This window comes from Diadema antillarum, unplaced genomic scaffold, assembly GCF_040938485.1.
Source record: "Diadema antillarum isolate AM-2024a unplaced genomic scaffold, OU_Dant_1.0 seq00001779_RagTag, whole genome shotgun sequence".
NCBI lineage: Eukaryota > Metazoa > Echinodermata > Echinoidea > Diadematoida > Diadematidae > Diadema > Diadema antillarum.
Window position 1 is genome coordinate 597200 of NW_027272458.1, and position 20492 is coordinate 617691.

General features: G+C 37.3%; 1 protein-coding gene across 1 annotated transcript in view; it reads right to left on the reverse strand.

Moving 5' to 3' along the window:
- LOC139712263 (uncharacterized) overlaps positions 1-20492 on the reverse strand; it is a 45817-nt gene that overhangs the window by 20968 nt on the left and 4357 nt on the right. Inside the window, exons 2-12 of the mRNA XM_071624102.1 lie at positions 15318-15424; positions 13570-13614; positions 11401-11487; positions 10355-10421; positions 9375-9446; positions 7936-8024; positions 5521-5677; positions 4345-4422; positions 2535-2629; positions 1484-1589; positions 695-843 (exon numbers count right to left, since the gene is read on the reverse strand). Coding sequence (XP_071480203.1) covers positions 695-843; positions 1484-1589; positions 2535-2629; positions 4345-4422; positions 5521-5677; positions 7936-8024; positions 9375-9446; positions 10355-10421; positions 11401-11487; positions 13570-13614; positions 15318-15424 — 1052 coding nt within the window. The remainder of the gene's footprint in view (positions 1-694; positions 844-1483; positions 1590-2534; positions 2630-4344; positions 4423-5520; positions 5678-7935; positions 8025-9374; positions 9447-10354; positions 10422-11400; positions 11488-13569; positions 13615-15317; positions 15425-20492) is intronic.

Here is a 20492-nt window from a genome sequence, read left to right on the forward strand (position 1 = left end):
TTCCATTGCACGCGCTCTGATGTCACAATAAACAAACATGTGCCGCGTGCACTCAACAATTACAAGCGCGCTTGAATACAAGCGCGTACTTTTGTCACTCATTTTTGCAAACAACTTCGTTTCGCATACGTACATGTACATACACGGTGACTGCGACTGTGAGGCTACTCATTCGTCTTTCAGGTTGCCATTTCTGTGCTAAATTCAAGAATCTGTGAGTACCAAATCTGTTGATGTTCGAGGTGTTGTATAAAACAAATACTGTATGGTCTTTGCTCGTGCAACGGAACCAGATTTTGCACTCGGTGAAAGATGAGGCGCACTATTCAACTCGGCTTCGCCTCGCTGAATAGAGTGCCTCTATCTTTCACCTCGTGCGAAATCTCGTATCATTGCACTCGTGACCATTCACTATTCATATACCATTTAATGGGCCACAAGTTTATTCCCCAGAAACTCCATGAGACTGTTTCATAATACAAGTAGTTATACATGTACACATAATTACGATGCAAATCAAACAACTTGTGTTTTTCTGCAAACGCAAGGCTATAGATTGATACTGACTATGTGTTTATTTCACTGCAAGAAGAGGCAGTCAAATCTCAACAGACATGGGACGTTTTACAGATGTGCAAAAGTGTTTTGCTACAGTTTCCTAGCACAAGCATCCAAACACCATGCATACGCTTACCCTTGTTCCGAGCAATACTCATAGAACTTCTTGCATGTTGCCTGTAGCAACCGCAAACCGCCGAGATACCCCTCCTTTCGGCTGATGCCGTGGAGGTCACCGAGACTTCCAAACTCTGTCGGATCATTCAGCGGGTGTGGCACTAGGATCTGAAATTGTGTTAAGTCAAATTTCGTGATGGGAATTGGCAAACGTCCAAGCATCCCACATTGAGGAGAACTTTGTAAGAAGTTTATGAACAGACCACAAGAGCCTCTATCGCAGAATGGTAGGGTTGAAAGGTCAGGTATGATACTGCTATCTTGATGCCCTGCATGTTAGTGTTGAATTTAACTAACAGACTACACAAAAGACAAACAGAATAATTGAAACTACATCAAGATTAGTCATTAGAATAAGAAATTTGTCGAATCTTAAGATGAACATGTTGAAAGAAAAGATAAAAACAGCTACAACCGCAAATGCAAATTATATTTGGACACCTCGTCCAGTGACCTGCTCAAAATTTTCCCCTAACTTTCCTTCTTTGAAATGAAATCAAGGAAAAAGGGTGAATGATATCTTTAGCATGTACTCACTGCTGTGTTGCATAAACTTTGAAATTCTATGACTTTCAGGCAGTATAAAGGAGTGTAGCTGCTGCAAGCTCAAATCTGTGACTACAATATGATATACAATTAAGCAGATTTTTTCTTGTGTGTGTGTTTGGTAAAAGCAATTCAAAGAATTGTGAGGTAATGACATCATCTAATTTGCATACTATGTGGTTTCAAGGAAGGAGATGCTCACCAGCTTTTGGCTCTCTGATATCGTGACCTCAGCCCAGAAGTTCTTGATTGACACAGATATAGTCTTACCATGGAAACCATCAGAAGGATTCCCCATCAAACCAATCCTGCAGGAAGAGGAGATAGATAGATGGATAGATAGATAAATGGATACTGTAAAAGTGGAAATTTTCGGGGTGTTGAAATTTTCGCGCATTTCACGCAACCAAAAACTAGCGCGAAAATAAAAGCACGCGAATATTTTTGCTCGCCATACGTTCCTGAGAGCGATGTCTTGATTCCGCGGAATTAAAATCACGCAAAACTCTTCTGACGCGGCCAAGCGCGAAAAATTAGTCGCGCGAAAATATCCACTTTTACAGTAGATGGATAGATAGGTGGATAGATAGATAGCGACCACCGTTTAACCCATTGATTTGTGTGCAAGGGATTTTGGGGAGTACGGACAATGCACTATGCGGCTTTCTGTGCTAATTGGCATTCAAAGTACTCACATGGTTTAATAGTTGACAGCTAAAGTCAGTCTTGAGATAATGGTTAAAGAACTTGTTATCTCAAAGCATGTCACAATTTTCAGTAGAATTTTTAAAATTTAGAAGGGGACAGTCGATGAGCCTTTCTCCTCCTTAACCAATCAAAATCCTGAAGTAATTTTGATGTAGAAAATATCTTTAGTATTAAAATTGGTCACTCCAGGTTTTATCCTGTACATCTTACACTGGAGAACTATAACATGTAACTGACTAAACTGAATCCCTGATATAAGAAACTGGTAAAGAATTCAAAAATACAAAAGAACATCCCAATATTGTTATGTAGACAAATTGAAATGTAAAACAGTCATTTATGTGATTACCTATATTGAATTAGTGTTTACTTTGTAAGCTGTCTCCAAAAATGATAGCCAAATTTAGACCTACAAGCAGGACATTCTTATTTTTAGGTATTCAATAGCTTACACTTGCACAAAATCATAAACAACTTCACACAAAAAATTAGGCAAATTCAAGAATAAGTTATGAATTTACCACACAAAAGGTCCACACTCCTACCTTGCATATGCCTTGGCAGTGTATGGTTTCATATACCTCTGTTCGGTCTGCTTGTCTGAGAAGAAAGATAGCCATTTCTCATAGTCTGCTAAGCCCTGAAACAACACAGGAGAAAATCTGACATCATAGTGCAAACAGGTAAAATCAAGCTACTTGTACTTTTGTGGGGGTCGAATGAGGACAAGAACAAATAAGATAAACTTGACTACGAGGCACACCAAACCAATCTGCCAGTGTACACTGTGTCATTGCACAACAGGCCCTCAGTATAAATAGCATGAACTTCAGCTGTCAAAATTTCAAAAATTTTACTGAAAATTGTAACATGCTTTGAGAGAAGTTCTGTAACCATTATCTCAAGACAGACATTCGTTTGTGTGAAATGGACACATCATATCAAAGGGGTTATGTTTGAGACTTGTATTGAGGCTACATGAGTTAGAGTAAAACTAGAAATGTCGCTATGGCGACTGGTATGCCTCCGCCATAATGCATGATTCTCCTAATAGGTCTATAGTACATGTGGACATTGTGTGATTACATTTTCACAAAATTGGCAAAATATTAAAATGACATATTTGTCACAAATGTATCGAATGTTCACCTTCCTTGACCTATGTTTAATTGGATGAATAGGAGAGCATGTATTTGGGGATTTAAGAACTTTAACTTCGACTTTGACCCTTTCATAAGTTTACACACTTGAGTAATTTTCAAGGTATGGAGAAAAAGTGCAATTTCTGTATTGAACAGTAAATTGTTATCATTTTCATCTGGCCTTTGATTCATAAGAGAATCACTGTCAGGCAGAACACACATAAATATATACTAAGTTTAAAGATAACTTGAGCCACTTCCGAGATATGGAAAAAAAGTAAGTTCAGCACTTTCACTTGATCTTTGACCTTTTGACCTTTGACCGTTTTGGCAAAAAAAATAAAAAATCCCTGAGAATCTCTAGTGGGTTATACATGCATACATCAAGTTTAAAAAAAAATAATCCTGCTGGCATTGCATAAATATAAGGAAAATAGTAACATCTTGAAGTATTGCCCTTGACCTTTGACCCCTGACCTTTGACCCCATGAACCCCAAATTCCCTAGATAACCACTGCCAGTCAGTACATGCATATATACTTTGTTCCATAAAGATACCTTGAACAATTTCCAAGATACAGAGAAAAAAGTGAAATTTTAACATTTTACTTGACCTTTTGACCATTGACCTTTTGACCTCATGACCCCAAACTTTCACCAGAGAATCTTAATTGCGTAATACATTTATACACTAAGTTTCAAGAAAATATCTTCAGGCATTGCATAGATATGGGGGAAATAGTGAAATTTTAAGCATTTGACCTTGACCTTTTGACCTTTGACCTTGAGCATGTGCAGCCAAAAGTTGATAGGCACAACTTCCCCCCCTAATACACATACATGCCAAGTTTCATTAGGATACCTCAAAAGGTTTTGATAGTTACCCTGTCCACAAAATTCATTACGGACGGACGGAAGGACGGACAGAAGGACGGACGGACGGAAGGACGGATGGAAGGACGGACGGACGGACAACCCGAAAACATAATGCCTCCGGCACCACTTCGTGGCGGAGGCATAAAAAAAATAGGGGAACCCCCCACACAAAACAATACCATCACTTCAACCACCACAACAACAACAACAACAACAACAACAACAACAACAACAACAACAAAGAGGAGATCATGAAATCCTATGCAAAATAATTATTTGCTTTTACTCAGGATGAAACATTGAGCAAGAATGTAATATAGGGCTACAGAGTACTCACAATCTGGCCTATGAGCTGAAAGCCAGTAGGTAGTTTCATGCCATAGATGACATTTTCTGTTTCGTTGATCAGCCATTGCTGTACACACAGATGAAGAAGTGTCAAAAACAAAAGAAAAATGCAGAAAAAAAACCCAAGGAAAACACACATTAGACAAATAAGCATAGAAGTATTCAACAGAACTCTCATTATCTGAGCATTGTTGGTTGGCTAAGATAATAACAGCTATCAAGTTAACCCGTTGAGGATGGTTTGATTTTGCTACAACACGCATTTCCCATAGACGCTTGCCCGAGTATACTCGGGGCTCGTCCTCAACGGGTTAATGTTAATTTTCTCATTTCATCAAGATGACAAATGCAATTACATTTTTCGAATATTATGTTTTCAGGGCATTAAAAACTAACTAATGAATGTAGACACACAAGTAAGGTATATTTAAGGTAAATGACAAGGTAACAATCTTCCCTAACCTACGTACACATACGTAAATCACCAAAATACTGACTATTAAAGGTCTTGAAACTTGTGTATGCTGTATGGCAAGGCACAAATCTCAACTGCTATATTTTTAACTGCATGGATGTAAAGAATACATTTAGAAATTTAACTAATCAAACTAAAATAAAGAATCATTGTATTAGAGCTATAAAGTGGTATTGGAATTTTGACATGCATTGGCATTTTAATATGTCACAAGCACTGGAATGAAACATCTAACTGGATATAACGAACTGAAAATAAGTACACAGACCATTGTTACTTCTAACATATGCCAAAGCATGTGTTTCATCCATTGTGTGTGCAGGAGTCTTCTAGTTTCTGTATTAAAAAGACACACACTTTCATTCAATTATTTCAATAATCACTGTCTGTCTTTCTTTCTTGTCCTGCACTAAGCCAATATTTAGTGAAGATCACCTACTTAAATCTTTGATCATGTGGATGCGAGTGTTTTTCTTACATATATACACCAACAGTTCTCAAAACATACTCACATGTCCTTTTTTTAATGCCAAATAAAGAGTGCAAAATTTGCTAACATTTGCCACATTGCAAAATATGAGTGGCTTGCAGAAATCCTTCCCCTCCCTCTCACTACAAATAAGACACAAAAAAAAGAGAATAATTTGGCATTACGACCATTATAAATTTTATGATAATCATAAATCTTACCATATACTGGCCGAATGTCCTGCTTTCGACGTCTCTGTTCTTTTCAAGAAATGTCTGGATTGTTGGCAGCGTCTCTCTCCTGAAGCAGTAGAACACCACGCTGGCGAGGCGGGACTGTGTCTCGTCTTCTCTTGGCTTCTCAAGGAACTTGGTGATCCTGCAAATATTGCACATATAACTCTCTACGTGCCATGGTGTAAACCCCCTGTGTGTCATATTATTCTAACAGAGCAACGTGGTCACACTTCGGGAAACATTCTGTTTTCAAATCTGTGTAACTTTTATAGACTTTGTTACGCTGGACATGCAATGAGCAAAGTAACTGTTGTAGAAAAATGCCAAGCTTAGCTTTGACGTAAATTGTATGAAAAATATTCAATCTATGATCGTTTTTCTTTCAAATGACTAGTAGCTGCGTTATATGCAGAGGCACTAATTTTGCAACACAAAACAGTGACAGAAACTGAGATTTTACTCGCAAGTCTACTAGGAAACACCGCTTGATAGTCAATCACCACATAAAATGAAAGCTATACATATGTGAGAGGAATGGAATCCCGAGAAACGCTTTCAATGTACTACACTGTATGGCATCTGGCGGTTTATCGATCGGTTTGGGCATGTTTGTGCGTTTGAGCAGAATATGTGAACTTGGCACGCCATCGACTGAGTCTGGATGTGCGAACAAGGTACATAAAGAGTTAACCCACTATTATTAGGATGAGCTGATTTTGCTGTAGCACACATTTCCTATATAGACACCTGCATGAGTATACTTGGGACTAGTCTTCAACAGGTTAAAGATCACTTCTGCATAGCACAATTCAAAATTTTCACATTACCATTTCTCCACGAGGCACAACTACATATTAACTTCACCATTAATCACGACAGATTATAACAGGTATTTGGAAGAGCAGATTTTTTTTTCTTTTCTTTTTTTAACCCTAACTAGGCCGGGGGGGGGCCTCCGAGGCCCCCCCCCTCGACGTTCCGCGCGATGTATCGCAATCGCAAAAAGCTATCGCCGTGACGTTTCATGACTTTATTCTTTCGAGTCTCCCGCATCTTTTGACACCAAATTTGCGACGCCCGGGCGCGTGGTTCCGAAGTTACACATAGATATGTACATGCATGTCAGACCAAAAATTGCTCAAAAACGTGAATTCGTGTACAATTTCAATGCACACTGTGCTTGCAGGCAAATTTCATAAAAGCATGATTATTTTGGTGTTTTATTGATTTCAATCAATGAATAACATATTTTCTTGTTCGGAGCGATGTCGCGAACAAATTCCATCGAAAAAACAATGAAAAACATAAAGTCGAAAAAACAAAGAAATACGTAAGAAATTCAAAAAAACAATAAAATACTTCAGAATTTTTTCTGATATCACAAATTTTTTAATTACATTTGCTAAGGACACTAAAAAGAATATTTACACAAAAAATGTGCCTGTTTTGAGCTTTATTTTGTGATTTATACCAAATAGTCTGATTTCATGCATCATTATGCATAAATTAGCATAATTTAGCATAAATGATCATTTTAAAAAAAATTAACTTCATGGTATTTTAGATTACATCATAGGCAATGTGTGTGCCAATTTTCGTCGCGATCGCGCGGTCGACGGCCGAGATCCGGAGGGGGGGCCTGGGAGGCCCCCCCCGGCTCTATCAACTACCTAAATAGCCCGGCCTAGTTAGGGTTAATACAGAAAACCACATTCGATTTGCTTCAGTGGTCAAAGAGAAATTAGGAATTTTGTAGGGCGTGTCAGGAATCTCTTCCCTCCAAGTTCTGTCTATTGTGTTCACACACAAGAGCATCCATTTTCAAGTGCTAGACTTGGAAGAATCAGACTCACGACGTCCTTTTGAATACAAAAATCCACATTTCTCTGTGACCGCTTAACCGAAATGAATGGTATTTTCTGCAAAATAGAGCCAAGATGTTATATTTTAAGACCCTAAAGTAGCATTCAGACAATTTAGTCATACTGGGTGTTATCAACGCGAAAATCTGATTGTAATTTTTTTTGGGACATATTGTATAGGCTATATGGCTCGGCGCGATATTAGCAGTGGCCTGGGGCCACTTAAAATTTATGTCTGACCACCAAATTTGCAAAAAAGGCTGCATGTATATTTTGGTGTCCCGATCGGGCAACTGAGATTCAAAATAGATTGTTATGTTTCCTCTTCTTTCGGGCCAATACACTTCTACTGCGGGCCACCAAAACTAAAATTAACCCGTTGAGGACAGACTGATTTTGCTACAACACACATTTCCCACAGACACTTCCCTGAGTATATTCGGGACTCGTCCTCAATGGGTTATTCAAGAGTTTAGTAGCCCGGATGGGCCACAACAGAAAACTGTGAGTGTCGAGCCCTGCATATGGAAATACCTACCTGTTAGTTTGAGGACAAACTTCCACAATGCCACGGCTGGTGATGTTCTCAGTCGGTTCCATGTCGTAGTATATGGCCAACTCACCTTTCTGGTATAAAAAGAAGAAATTGTGTATGTAAAATATAATGTATGTACAGCGGACTCCCATTACAACGAAGTCCTCGGACAGGCAGTTTTCTTTCGTTATATCGAAATTTTGTTATAACCGAACAAATAAACAATAATTAAAAAAAGAAACATAGAGCAGATGCTGTTGCGGTCTGAATTTTTACTTCGTTATAACCAGAATTTCATTATCACCATGTTCCTTATAATAGGAGTGCACTGCAGCAAAATTCAACAATAGCGACACAAAGGTTTTCTCTGTCCAATAAACACTGACTGTCTAAGTCAAAACATGGTCTACTGAGTGCCATTGAGTTTGAAAGGCAAGATTAGCTCTCTACCATCCTCACTGAAGTACTGTGCTGTATCTTGCTTTCTTCAGCTCCTGTTTATGTTGCAATCAACCCTGCCTGTTTTGTACATGATATATTAAAATGTGATGTGGAAACAAATAAGAAATTTGTGAGCATTGTGGGCTACACAGTAACTTGAACTCCATGATCACAACGTGTTATAGCTCCTGCTGGGTGCAAAGAAAAAGGCATCCATCGACGACTGCATCCATAGTCCCATTAACACTCATCCAAAATTTAACCGTTTTGAAAATCGATCTTTGCAACACGCTGCAAATATTGTAAATCTTCATGTGTTGACATATCAACAAAGCAGTTAACTTTCACAATATGCATTATGAGGCACAAATTGGTCCAGCTTATTCTCCTTTTTCTTGAATCTATACTTGCATTCATAGAGTAGGTGAAAGGCAAGCAAATAAATCTTCTTTTTTTTCATCCTATAATGCAACTCTCAACACCCAAGTCCACACACTTGGGTGCCCAGCATTGTGCTTGATTCATTATCTAGACTGTGCAGTTTGGAGATTCAAAGTGCTTTATTTTACAGTCAAGCAATTTATTCATTTATTCATTTTTTTTTTTTTTTTATGGGGGGGGGGGGGGTGGGGGAGGGGCATGTGTGAACAGTGTCAAATAAACTCAATTTTCGCATTGCGGTGGAAGAACCGAATACTCCTGTGTGTGAATATTTGCTGGAGAATTATCTTTCCTACCTTCTTTTTAAAGTAGTGAATGACCTGGGTCACATCAAACTTGTGGTCTTGAAAGAGCATGTCACCAGCCACCTGAAAGTGCTTCATTTTACAGTCAAGCAATTTATTCATTTATTCATTTTTTTTTTTTTTTTTAGGGGGGGGGGGGGGGTGGTGGGGGAGAAGCATGTGTGAACAGTGTCAAATAAACTCAATTTTCGCATTGCGGTGGAAGAACCGAATACTCCTGTGTGTGAATATTTGCTGGAGAATTATCTTTCCTACCTTCTTTTTAAAGTAGTGAATGACCTGGGTCACATCAAACTTGTGGTCTTGAAAGAGCATGTCACCAGCCACCTGAAACAAGAAATCAACATATAGAAAATCATAAGACAATTGCTAAAGAAAATACAGTGTACACAGATAAAATATCCACAATTCCACAAATGTTATTTTTTTAAAAAAAAAGAAAAAAGTACACATCCCCTAGACTTGTTACTGATACACTTCAAGGATAATATTGTTTTTCTTGCTTTCTAAAAGAAGTATACTTCTTTGTGCTCTTTTATTTTGCTAGAAATATGAAAATATGTTGAATTTTATTTCCTCTACATCACTGTCAAGCAGTAACATCACAAACTGTTCTAGTCTTCTCATCCAGCTATGGCATCACTAAATCTGTAAAAATGTAAAACTTTTGAGTAGATTGTCTGATTTTCCTAAAACTTTCTACTAATATTGCTAAATTTACTTAATCCACATGTACTGTATGTGAGCTTCATTCTCTTTAAGCCAGCTTTTAATCATTCTCATGAATACCAAACTAACAATCTCTCGTTATGTACATATATCAATCCCTGATTCATGTCTACATTGAGTATTTTGGACTGTGCCTAGGACAACTCAAAACCTAATATTGGCAACACAAGAATAAAGATGTTTTTATCATCATTATGGAATAGCTCCATCTGAATTCAATAGACATACAGCTACACACTGTATACAGCCATTGACATACCCATGCATTCACAATGTTGGACAAATTGTGAAACTACAGCTGACATCCCCAAAGCATCCATTAAATTTTCATAGTGGCCACTAATACGTCCTTAGTGCTTGCCTGTGTTTGGTGATAAATTTTGCCTATTGCCAGAAGACTTGTTGATGTTGTTGTTGTTGATGTTGCTGTTGCTGTTGCTAAGTATCTGTTGCCTTTAAATACAGTGTATGTGCATGATAAAAGATAATTGCATAAAGATACTTACAACCAGAATGTCATCTTGAATCTGCTTATGCCTGAGAGCCAGGTCCAGATCTCCAACAGAACCCAATCTGGTTGATGTAGAGAACGTGGCACCATGGTACATGATAAAACAGAATATATTCATATAAATTTAAATTACACATACAAGGAGGCAGAAAATCTTCCGAGGTATTAAATTGATTGTCTACATGAACATATGAAATAAAGTCTCATTAACAAGTGCAATGCCCTTTGACACATTAAGTGGTCTTACATTGTAAATGGACGGCTGGTAATATTTGTGGACCAGTTCAAAACATGTTTGATGCTACAAAGGTTGACAGATTAAATGGTCATATAAACAGGTGGCCTTTATAGACAGGTAGATGTCAGGACAGGTTCGACCACTGTTGCACAATGAAGGGATTCAATGATTTGATCTACTTCTGTAATTATCACACAGAGCATCACGGTGATCAAATACAGGACCAAAAGATAATTGATAAAGTGCATAATCTAGAGTAAAGGGAATATATTAGCCCAGTAGATTGATGCAAGTTCAATGCTGATGAAAACTCAGTGATTTTCAAACAATGAAAGAAATCACATTGCTCACAGAGCTAAAGTTCCTAAAATTTATATAAATAAGTGGCTCAGCAAGTAAAAAACAAAACAAAAAGGTGTCAGCGAATAATGAATACAAATAAAGCAATTTTTCTGAGGTAGCTAACACAGTGCTCTTAAATATTGTCATAAGATAATGAAATGGATTTAAAACAAAAGTATCAATAAAACAGAATATTAATAGTTTTGAGAGAGATCTAAACTCTAGCTGTCTGAGTGCCATAACTATTCAAGAGGTTACATTTTGTGCTTCTGTTTACTTTCTTTTTACTGTTTGTTTTGTTCATTGTTTGCATACAGTTGACACTGTATCGGCACATACTCAGAGTAAACACAGACTGCCATAAAATTTACTCAAAAGAGTAATTGCCTCACCCTCTCTTTCATCACAAACATACGACCGCAGGGCAACAGACAGACAAACAGGCAAAATATAAACGGTACCTTCCACTGAATGTTGTTGTGCCATCATTGATGATATTGTCGACAGGAAAATCACTGGCAGTGGCCCATCTTTCATAGTGCTTGTATCTGACAGATTGTAACAAGAAACATTAAATATGACACATGTAGTTTACGTTCTGCACTCATACAATAGGCTATTGAATCGCTGATATATCATCACTTTAGCGAGTTTTCATACGTTAAAAAAACAAGAGACCCGCGGGTCTAGCGCTCACCTGAGTATCGCAAGTTCACCTTTCACGCAGTCACTAATCTAAATTAAAATTTGACCAGGCATTCTCAAGTAGAAGATGAAAATGTACAATAAGGGCCCAATTTTTTTAAGATTCCTTAATTTGGGGGGATTGGGGCCCCCTGGGGCCCTCTGGGTGGGGCATGGTGCCCATTTTGATAAATTGAGATCCTGACCCCCTAGGGATGCTACCTGCCAAGTTTGACAAAAATCCATCATGAGGTTTTCAGGAAGAAGATGAAAATGTACAATTCAGGCCCCCATTTGGACCCTTCCAACCACCCACCCCCCCCCCCCCCCCCCCCTACCCAAGAGGGGCACCCCTGGATCTCCTATGAACAAACTTGAAACTACAGTCATTAATGTACTCACTCATGATATTATCTCAGCTCTATAACTTCTGATTCTAGAGATTTATAAAGATTCCTTCATGGGGGGGGGGGGGGGGGGGGGGTTGGGACCCCTGGGGGCCCCCTGGGTTGGGCATGGTGCCCATTTTAACAAATTGAGATCCTAACCCCCTAGGGATGCTACCTGCCAAGTTTGGTGAAAATGGGTCATGGGGTTTTCAAGAAGAAGATAAAAATGTACAATTTAGGCCCCATTAGGACCCCTCCTCACCCCCTCCCCTGGGTCCCAAGGGGGGCACCCCTGATTCTGCCATGAACAAACTTGAAACTACAGTCATCAATGTACTAACTCATAGTATTAACTTAGCTCTATCACTTCTGGTTCTAGAGAAGAAGATTTTTGCGGATTCCTTAATTTTGGGGGGTTTGGGCCCCCTGGGGGCCCCCTAGATGGGGCATGGTGCCCATTTTAACAAATTGAGTTCCTAACCCCCTAGGGATGCTACCTGCCAAGTTTGGTGAAAATGGGTCATGGGGTTCTCAAGAAGAAGATGAAAATGTACAATTTAGGCCCCATTTGAACCCTTCCCCACCCCCCTCCCCTGGGTCCCAAGGGGGGCACCCCTGATTCTGCCATGAACAAACTTGAAACTACAGTCATCAATGTACTAACTCATAGTATTAACTTAGCTCTATCACTTCTGGTTCTAGAGAAGAAGATTTTTACAGATTCCTTAATTTTGGGGGGTTTGGGCCCCCCTGGGGGCCCCCTGGGTGGGGCATGGTGCCCATTTTAACAAATTGAGTTCCTAACCCCCTAGGGATGCTACCTGCCAAGTTTGATGAAAATCGGTCTTGGGGTTTTCAAGAAGAAGATGAAAATGTAAAAAGTTTACGCACGACGCACGACGGACGACGCACGACGGACGACGGACGACGGACGACGGACGACGCACGACGCACGACGCACGACGGACGCCGGACGAAGGGCGATCGCAATAGCTCACTTGAGCCTTTGGCTCAGGTGAGCTAAAAAGAGTAAATGGAAGAAAAGTTGAGCAAAAACAGCTGCTGACAACTGCTTATCCAAAAGTGGCAAATCAATGGAGTGAAATGGAGTCAAAAGGGGACTGAGCTTTCTACCCTAGCAGAATCTTCGTCAGAGGCAAAATGACAAACAGGCAGGGACAGCAATCACATAAAAGGAAGAAAAGTTGTGAGAATTCTAATCACTGAGTTGGATATCATTAGCTTGAGTTTTCTAGAGAAATCTAACCCCCTTTGGCTTCAGCTTTAATACACATTCACAAAAAGCCTGAACACGACAAACATTCAAGAAAAGGCTGAGGGAACATCAACATCAACACCAACAACAAATGTTACTAAAATGGGATGGTATAGTTTTGGTTGAGATGGAGGATTCAGACTTGAACTTCTTGTGATCTATCATACTATTAGAAACCATGATGATGATATGAAATATCAAAGTGCTGGATGAGAGAACATTCCAAACCCTTCTTGTCCTTGAAAAGATGTATTGTTTGGCAATTTTGTTCATGAACTCACTTGTCTGCATTCGTTACCAGATACACTTCTTTGAAAAGTTGCCTCCTGGAAAAATAAAACAAAACAAAACAAATTATGCAATCTGTCCTCTCTTAAAGTGAGTTTAGAGCTCACTTAAAACTTGGTTATTTAGACAAGCTTTTTTCGTAAACATTTCCAATTCCTTTTCTCATACCTCCTTTTCACTGGTTTTTTTCTCTCTGCCTCTCTTTCTTGCGCCATGAGCATCTTTTCATGATGGATACCGGCGCACTACAAGTGTTCATATTATTATTATTATTATTATATCAATAATATCAAATGAAAATAATATCAATTTATAAAGCCTAAAACTTAAGTAGATATTTTCTTCTGTGCTCAAAAGCTTCTGATATGCTGGACAATAATGCACAGTTAAACGATAAACTGTGTTTTCAGTCATGATTTGAATACTCATAAAAATATTGTAAGATGCAGATCATTTTCCTGTATCTCCAGCATTTATGAAAGAGCTATTGGTGTTTATGAGACACTATAGGGACGACAAATAGAAGCAGGATCACTGAATAACTACAGTAATAACACCAGAATAGGGGATACTTTAATGATATCATGTTCAGATTACAGTATCAATACATGTGCATTTGTAATTTTTGTATGATCTTGTTTTGTTACTGTTACTTTGGTTTTGCATTGTCCTTGTGTTATTGTGCTTACAAAATACTAATTTTCTCACATAAATGGCACCAGTGTGCTTAAAAATGCCCGAACATTATAATATTATGTATAAGGCACCATATTAATGCAATGAATGAATGAATGAATGAATGAATGAATTGCTTTATTGTCCATAAAGGAAATTCTCTTTTCACTGGTTTTTTTACATGTAGTCCACATAGTGAACAAGACAAAAAATTACAATTACATATTACAATTTGACAAATTCATCATAGTTCAAAGGTACATATTGCATAACATATAATTCTGCTTGCCCAATGTATACATAAGGATAGCATATGAAATAGACCAAGTATGGATAATATACAACTGTCTTGTAAATCAATTTTAACCAAAAAATTCTGTATCATATAAGTCATAAAAAGAAAACTTTCAATAATTGCTCATATAATGTTTTCATTTAAAGAAAAAAAAACAATATAATATGATCTTTAATTACAACATGTGAGTTTAAGTTACGAAAATAAACATGGTGAGATGTATGTGTGTGCAATAGCATTTGAGAGTAATATGAGACATAGTGTGAGTAAGGGTGGTATGTATTTTGTATGTGTGAGTGTGTGTATGGGTGCGCGTGTGTGTGTGTGTTTGTGTGAGTAAATTCTTCTTACACACAAATATTTCAAAATTACGTCATCAATGTAATGTTACATCAATGTTACATCTGATACACCAAAAAAAAAAAATGAAATTATCCATAATTATTACAACCAATTGATATCTGGGTAAGGTATCAATTGGTTGTAATAATTATGGATAATTTCATTTTTTTTTTTGGTGTATCAGATGTAACATTGATGTAACATTACATTGATGACGTAATTTTGAAATATTTGTGTGTAAGAAGAATTTATCAGATGCAATGAATTATTATCACTATTATTTTACTATTTTTGTAATCATTATCATTTTTAAGCATACTCTAGCAAGTAAATTTTTTTTTCTCACATTATCAATAACTTGTGACCCTATCACTATCAGGGTAATGCAGTAATGAGGTGGGCACATGCAGGCGATAAAAGCTGACTTACATGTTGATGGCGTCCCACCAGAAATCCAAAATCTTCCTTCCCCCAACACCGGGGAGCAGTGCCTTGGGAACACCTTCCAGGGATGAATATTTGCCCGAGAGGTCTGTCTATAGAAATAGGAGTTCAAGGAATGGATTATAATGAAGTCATTTCCTGACATACAGCAGGGCTCGACACTAACGGTGGCCCGGGGCCACCAAAATTTCAGAAATGAAGATTTTGGTGGCCCAATCGGGCCACCAAAAAGTCGGATAATTGCCTTTACTTCTGTAGATGGACAGCGGTAACAATCGGCTTGGTAAGATGCTAAAACAAATGTCAGATGTTTGCTTTTTATTTTGGAAATGAATAACGGTAATATTCCACTCCGTATGATACTAAAATAAGTGTCGGATGTTTGATTTTGCGTTCGGAAATGAATAAGGATAACATTCGGCTCCAGAAGATGATGAAATAAATGTGGAATGTTAGCTTTGACGTTCGGAAATGAATACTATTAAAATAATATTCAACTCCGTACGATGAGAAAATACATGCCGGATGTTTGCTTTTTATTTTGGAAATGAATAACGGTAATATTCGGCTCCGTATGATACTAAAAGAAGTGTCGGATGTTTGGTTTTGCATTCGGAAATGAATAAGGATAACATTCGGCTCCAGAAGATGCTGAAATAAATGTGGAATGTTAGCTTTGATGTTCGGAAATGAATACTAATAATATTCAACTCCGTACGATGAGAAAATAAATGCCGGATGTTTGCTTTTACGTTGGAAAGTAAATAACAACAACATTCAGCTCCAGAAGATGCTAAAGTAAGTGTCGAATGATCCCTTTGACGTTCGGAAATGAATAAATATGATATTCAACTCCATATAGATAGTAAAATAAATACCGGATGTTCACGTTCAGGTGAATGATAAGAATAATGGGCAATTCCATGAGAAATGTTCACTTTGGTGAAAAAATGAAGTTTTGAGTTTCACTTAAGTTCTCAAATATTCTAAAAAAGCAACATATATATTTTCATTTTTCACTAGTCGCATCTTTGTCATTACAAAATTTTGTATTTTTCTCAGTCAATGAAAATACTGTATGATATCTTGCAATGATGCAAAAATTTGGCTATTTTTAAAGAGTTTAGTGTTCCTGTCTTTAAAGAAGGCCAGATATGTCCTAGAGGCCTTGTTCAACTTTTAAATCATAGTCCAGTGTGTATATCAACGGAAAATCACAACCAACTTCCTTAGCATTCATCAGTTTTTGACCCATTGATCCTCAAAGTTGTGTGATTTCTATAACATTTGGAGCGTCATGTCCGTTACGTTTTTTACTATAAGTTTTCATAGCCATGAGGAAATTAGTGTAAAATTGCTGTAAATTCATTTTCTATGTTAGGATTGAATCCCCTTGCATGTGTGGAAACCACTTTTCTATACCACTTCTAGTTTTCCTGTAAATGGCGTAACGGACATGACACTTTGCGTAACGGACATGACACCTCATATTAGTAATGGCAGAAATAACACTGTGGCCCAGTGAAACAGGGTGGTGATCAGTTTTAATTGCTTGAGGATAGTAGGACATTTCTATGCTTGAGTAAATAATTAAGTCTGCACATCACTCAATAAAACAAAAACTAGCAGACTTTGCTTTCTGCCACTGGAAGACTGTTGATTTTAGATGATCTTGCTACCCTGTTACACCGGTTTGATCCATTCCCACCTCTTGTAATCCTGACTGATAAACAGCAGCTGTCATTCCAAGGAGTATTTAGACAATGGAGTTTTCACTGTTGGCCTTCCCTTCAATACTTAAAATGAGCACTAAGTACATTGTAGACCACATTATTAAACACATATTTGCCATGGAGTCAACACAACAGCCTGGAACTCCTGCACAAATGGATCCTCGTGCATCCGATGATCACTGATGATACAACAACAAAGAATCCATATGTCACCAGCATCAATGTCTTCAATGATGGTGTTGCCTCATAATTTAAAAAAAAAAAATGTTTGTGCTGCATCCATGCATGTACCTCCCTCATCTCTATGACTATAAATCCACACCTTCAGTGGCACGTTAATGAGATATCACTTGCCAAGAGGGCTGAGAATGGAATTGTTTGCTTTCAAGCATGTTGACAGTACATGTACAGTGCTGTAGCTCTATCGTCAGAGGAAGTCGGCCTGAATGCTTCCTATCCATTTCATCAATACAACTAAACTAGATGTACCTCTATGCCAAGGGATATACCGACCATATGACAGCGCACAGCATTGTACAAAAAGCACAATTTTGAGATGTTATGAGAAAATGTTTATCCACTGAAAGGTACACTGTATAATCAGTTACAACCAGTTGGTAGGGAAAGCATCCAGTATTTCAACAAGTCCTACTCACAAGCTGGTGAGAATAATGTAACCAGTACACCACTCTGGCAAGCCTTAAGAAGTGCCTAAGCAAGCAATAAGTTGATTATACAATTTGTACAAGTTGAATTTGCCGTGAAGAAAACAAGAAATACTTTGTTGCCCAGGTGACCACTCTACATGGAAATGGATTACGTTGTGAAAATTCTCAAAAAAAAAAGGGGGCTTCATCATTCACTTCTAGCCAAGAAAAGAAAGCATTTGTTGACAATGATAAAGTACTGGTACTAGCAGTGGAAGTTTTTACAATAGTCTATCTAAGATTGGATATCAGAGGATGATTCTACTCCAAGGATGACATTAATGCCAAATGAAAGAACTTTGCCGAAATGAAATTTACATACCTTATTTCTTTCAGATGATAACACTAATTTGATAATGGTACCAAACAGTTTTGTGGTCCTGTTTCATTGCATAAAAGTTGATGGGCAATTCCGCAATTAGAGGGACATGACCATAAAATTTCAATTTGTTTTTTTCCTTGATTTTTGTGTTTGACTTCGGAAAGAACACATTGATAATTCAGGGAAAACTATTTTTCAGGGTATCTTGATAGTTTTAGGTATCGAATTCACCAATTTTGAACAAGTAATCTTTCAGATTGAATTTCATCAGCAAAATCTCCATAATGGCAAAGAAGATAGCTAGTCAAGTCAAATGCCATTTTCTAGCCACAAATATTGAATTCATAGAGGCAATGCAGTGCTTTCATGGATAGATTAAGTAAAATCAACTTACATGTCTTCGAAATGCAAACATGTGTGCATTTCCCCAACCATCAGACAGTCATGTAACGTTACTAACCAAAAAGTGAAATTATTTACCTCCAGAGAGTATAAAGTGTCTATGAATGATAATATTTCAATTTTTCCTGCTGTGTCCAATGACTAATTGAAATATAAAAATAAGTATTACTAATCATTATAGAAGTTAGAAATAACGGCAGTCAAAATGTGTAACGTTACTAACCACGTAACGTTACTAACCACAGCCTGTGTGTATTGTAACGTTACTAACCATGAAATAAGTGAATAAGACTCCAATGGACAGGTCCTGGTCTGGCAAAATTTTGCCTGATGATAGAGCCAGATGTCAACTACAAGATTATGTGATCATACAGTAAAAAGATATTGGCTTTTTTTTTTAGTAAATTAAATATACAAATTTATACAGGAAATCATATTTTCACCTATAACTCCATAAAAAAGACTGAAGGATTGCTAAATTTTTGTGTAAGAGTTCCTCAAGACACATCAAATCATTTTGTTGCAAAAAAATAGCAAAATCAAAATCAGTTTCTTTTGTTTTTTATTTTGTTAATTTCTTATGTATTTTAATGTTTTTTTACCTTTTGTTTTCTATTGGGGTTTTTTTGGCCAAAATTTGTTTCAGGCACTTTTTCAAGCTTATCTACATTACAATTGATTAGTTTTACTGATCAAAGGTTGAAACAATCTAATTATTATCAAATTAACGAAAAAACACAATTTGCATTGGATTTTAACACGATATCATGAATTTGAGCTGTTTTCAGGTCGACATGGATTTATGCAAAACATTACATAACTGCAGAATGGTGTACCCGGATGTCGCAAATTTGGTCTCAAAATATGCGGGAGACTTCAATGAAAAAAGTCATGAAACGATGCGGCAAAATCTTTGCGTGTTGCGGAATTGTGGCAGGAAATGTTGGGGGGGGGGGTCTGCAGCATTCGCATCACTACAGAAGGCTCACAAGGTGCACGTTGAGCGATCTTTTTTTTTTTTTTAACCACTTCCCATGGGAAGGGGCTATTGATGGAATCTGTGGGCCAGTAGAGCATTTTGTGTGGAAAGTAGTGTTAAAAACAATTAAGGCCATCATTTCAAATTTTCTGTCCCAATTTGAAATTATCATACAATGGTTTGTTGGGGTTAATTACGCTTCAGGTACAGCGAACAGACTTTTGTTTACAGAACAGTGCAAAGATTAGACATTCAAACTGGTCTAAAAGAAAAAAAAATACATGTCTCTAGACTTGAATAAACATGAAGTCAACTAATACACTGTATTATTTGAGTTAACATCAGATGACTTAAACCACTTTCACAATAATATAAAACATTGCATTATGCTGGATTCCTATTGTGCAATGACTACGCACACCACAATTGGTCATACACTGTACATACTACATTTGTACATACCGGTACATTAGTTTTTGCTCTTTGATTTCTTTCCCCTTTATAAAAGTTACTCTTGATAAGGAACACATAACTGTTTTGCTCAATAAAACAGGCTGCTTTTGTGAATTACTGTGAGTCATGATGAACAACAGTGATTGGCAAAGTTTTGAAACTGTGGATATCACTTGACCTAGTCTTTAAAAGTGGTACTTTTTAGTAGTTTGTAATTTATGCAAACTTTTTTCTAGTCTTTTTTAACACATAGTACAAGTACAATGGTACTATACTGCATGAGTTTGATGATTGAAATAAGAGTTTCATGTCTTATCTGATGTTTCTTAGCTTTAACTTTGCATTCTCATGAGGAAACATGTAATGATTTGAGTTAACACACAATTCTGTAATCACTGGACAAACCGTAATGTTACTAACTGTAACGTTACTAACCATGATTTTTGTACTTAATTTTCAAACAAAGTTACAATGAGAAAGGATATTTGGGGTAGATATTGCCCTTAAAGCTAGAAATGAAAAATAAGTGTTGATATATTTCAAGCTATACCAGTTTTAGCAAAC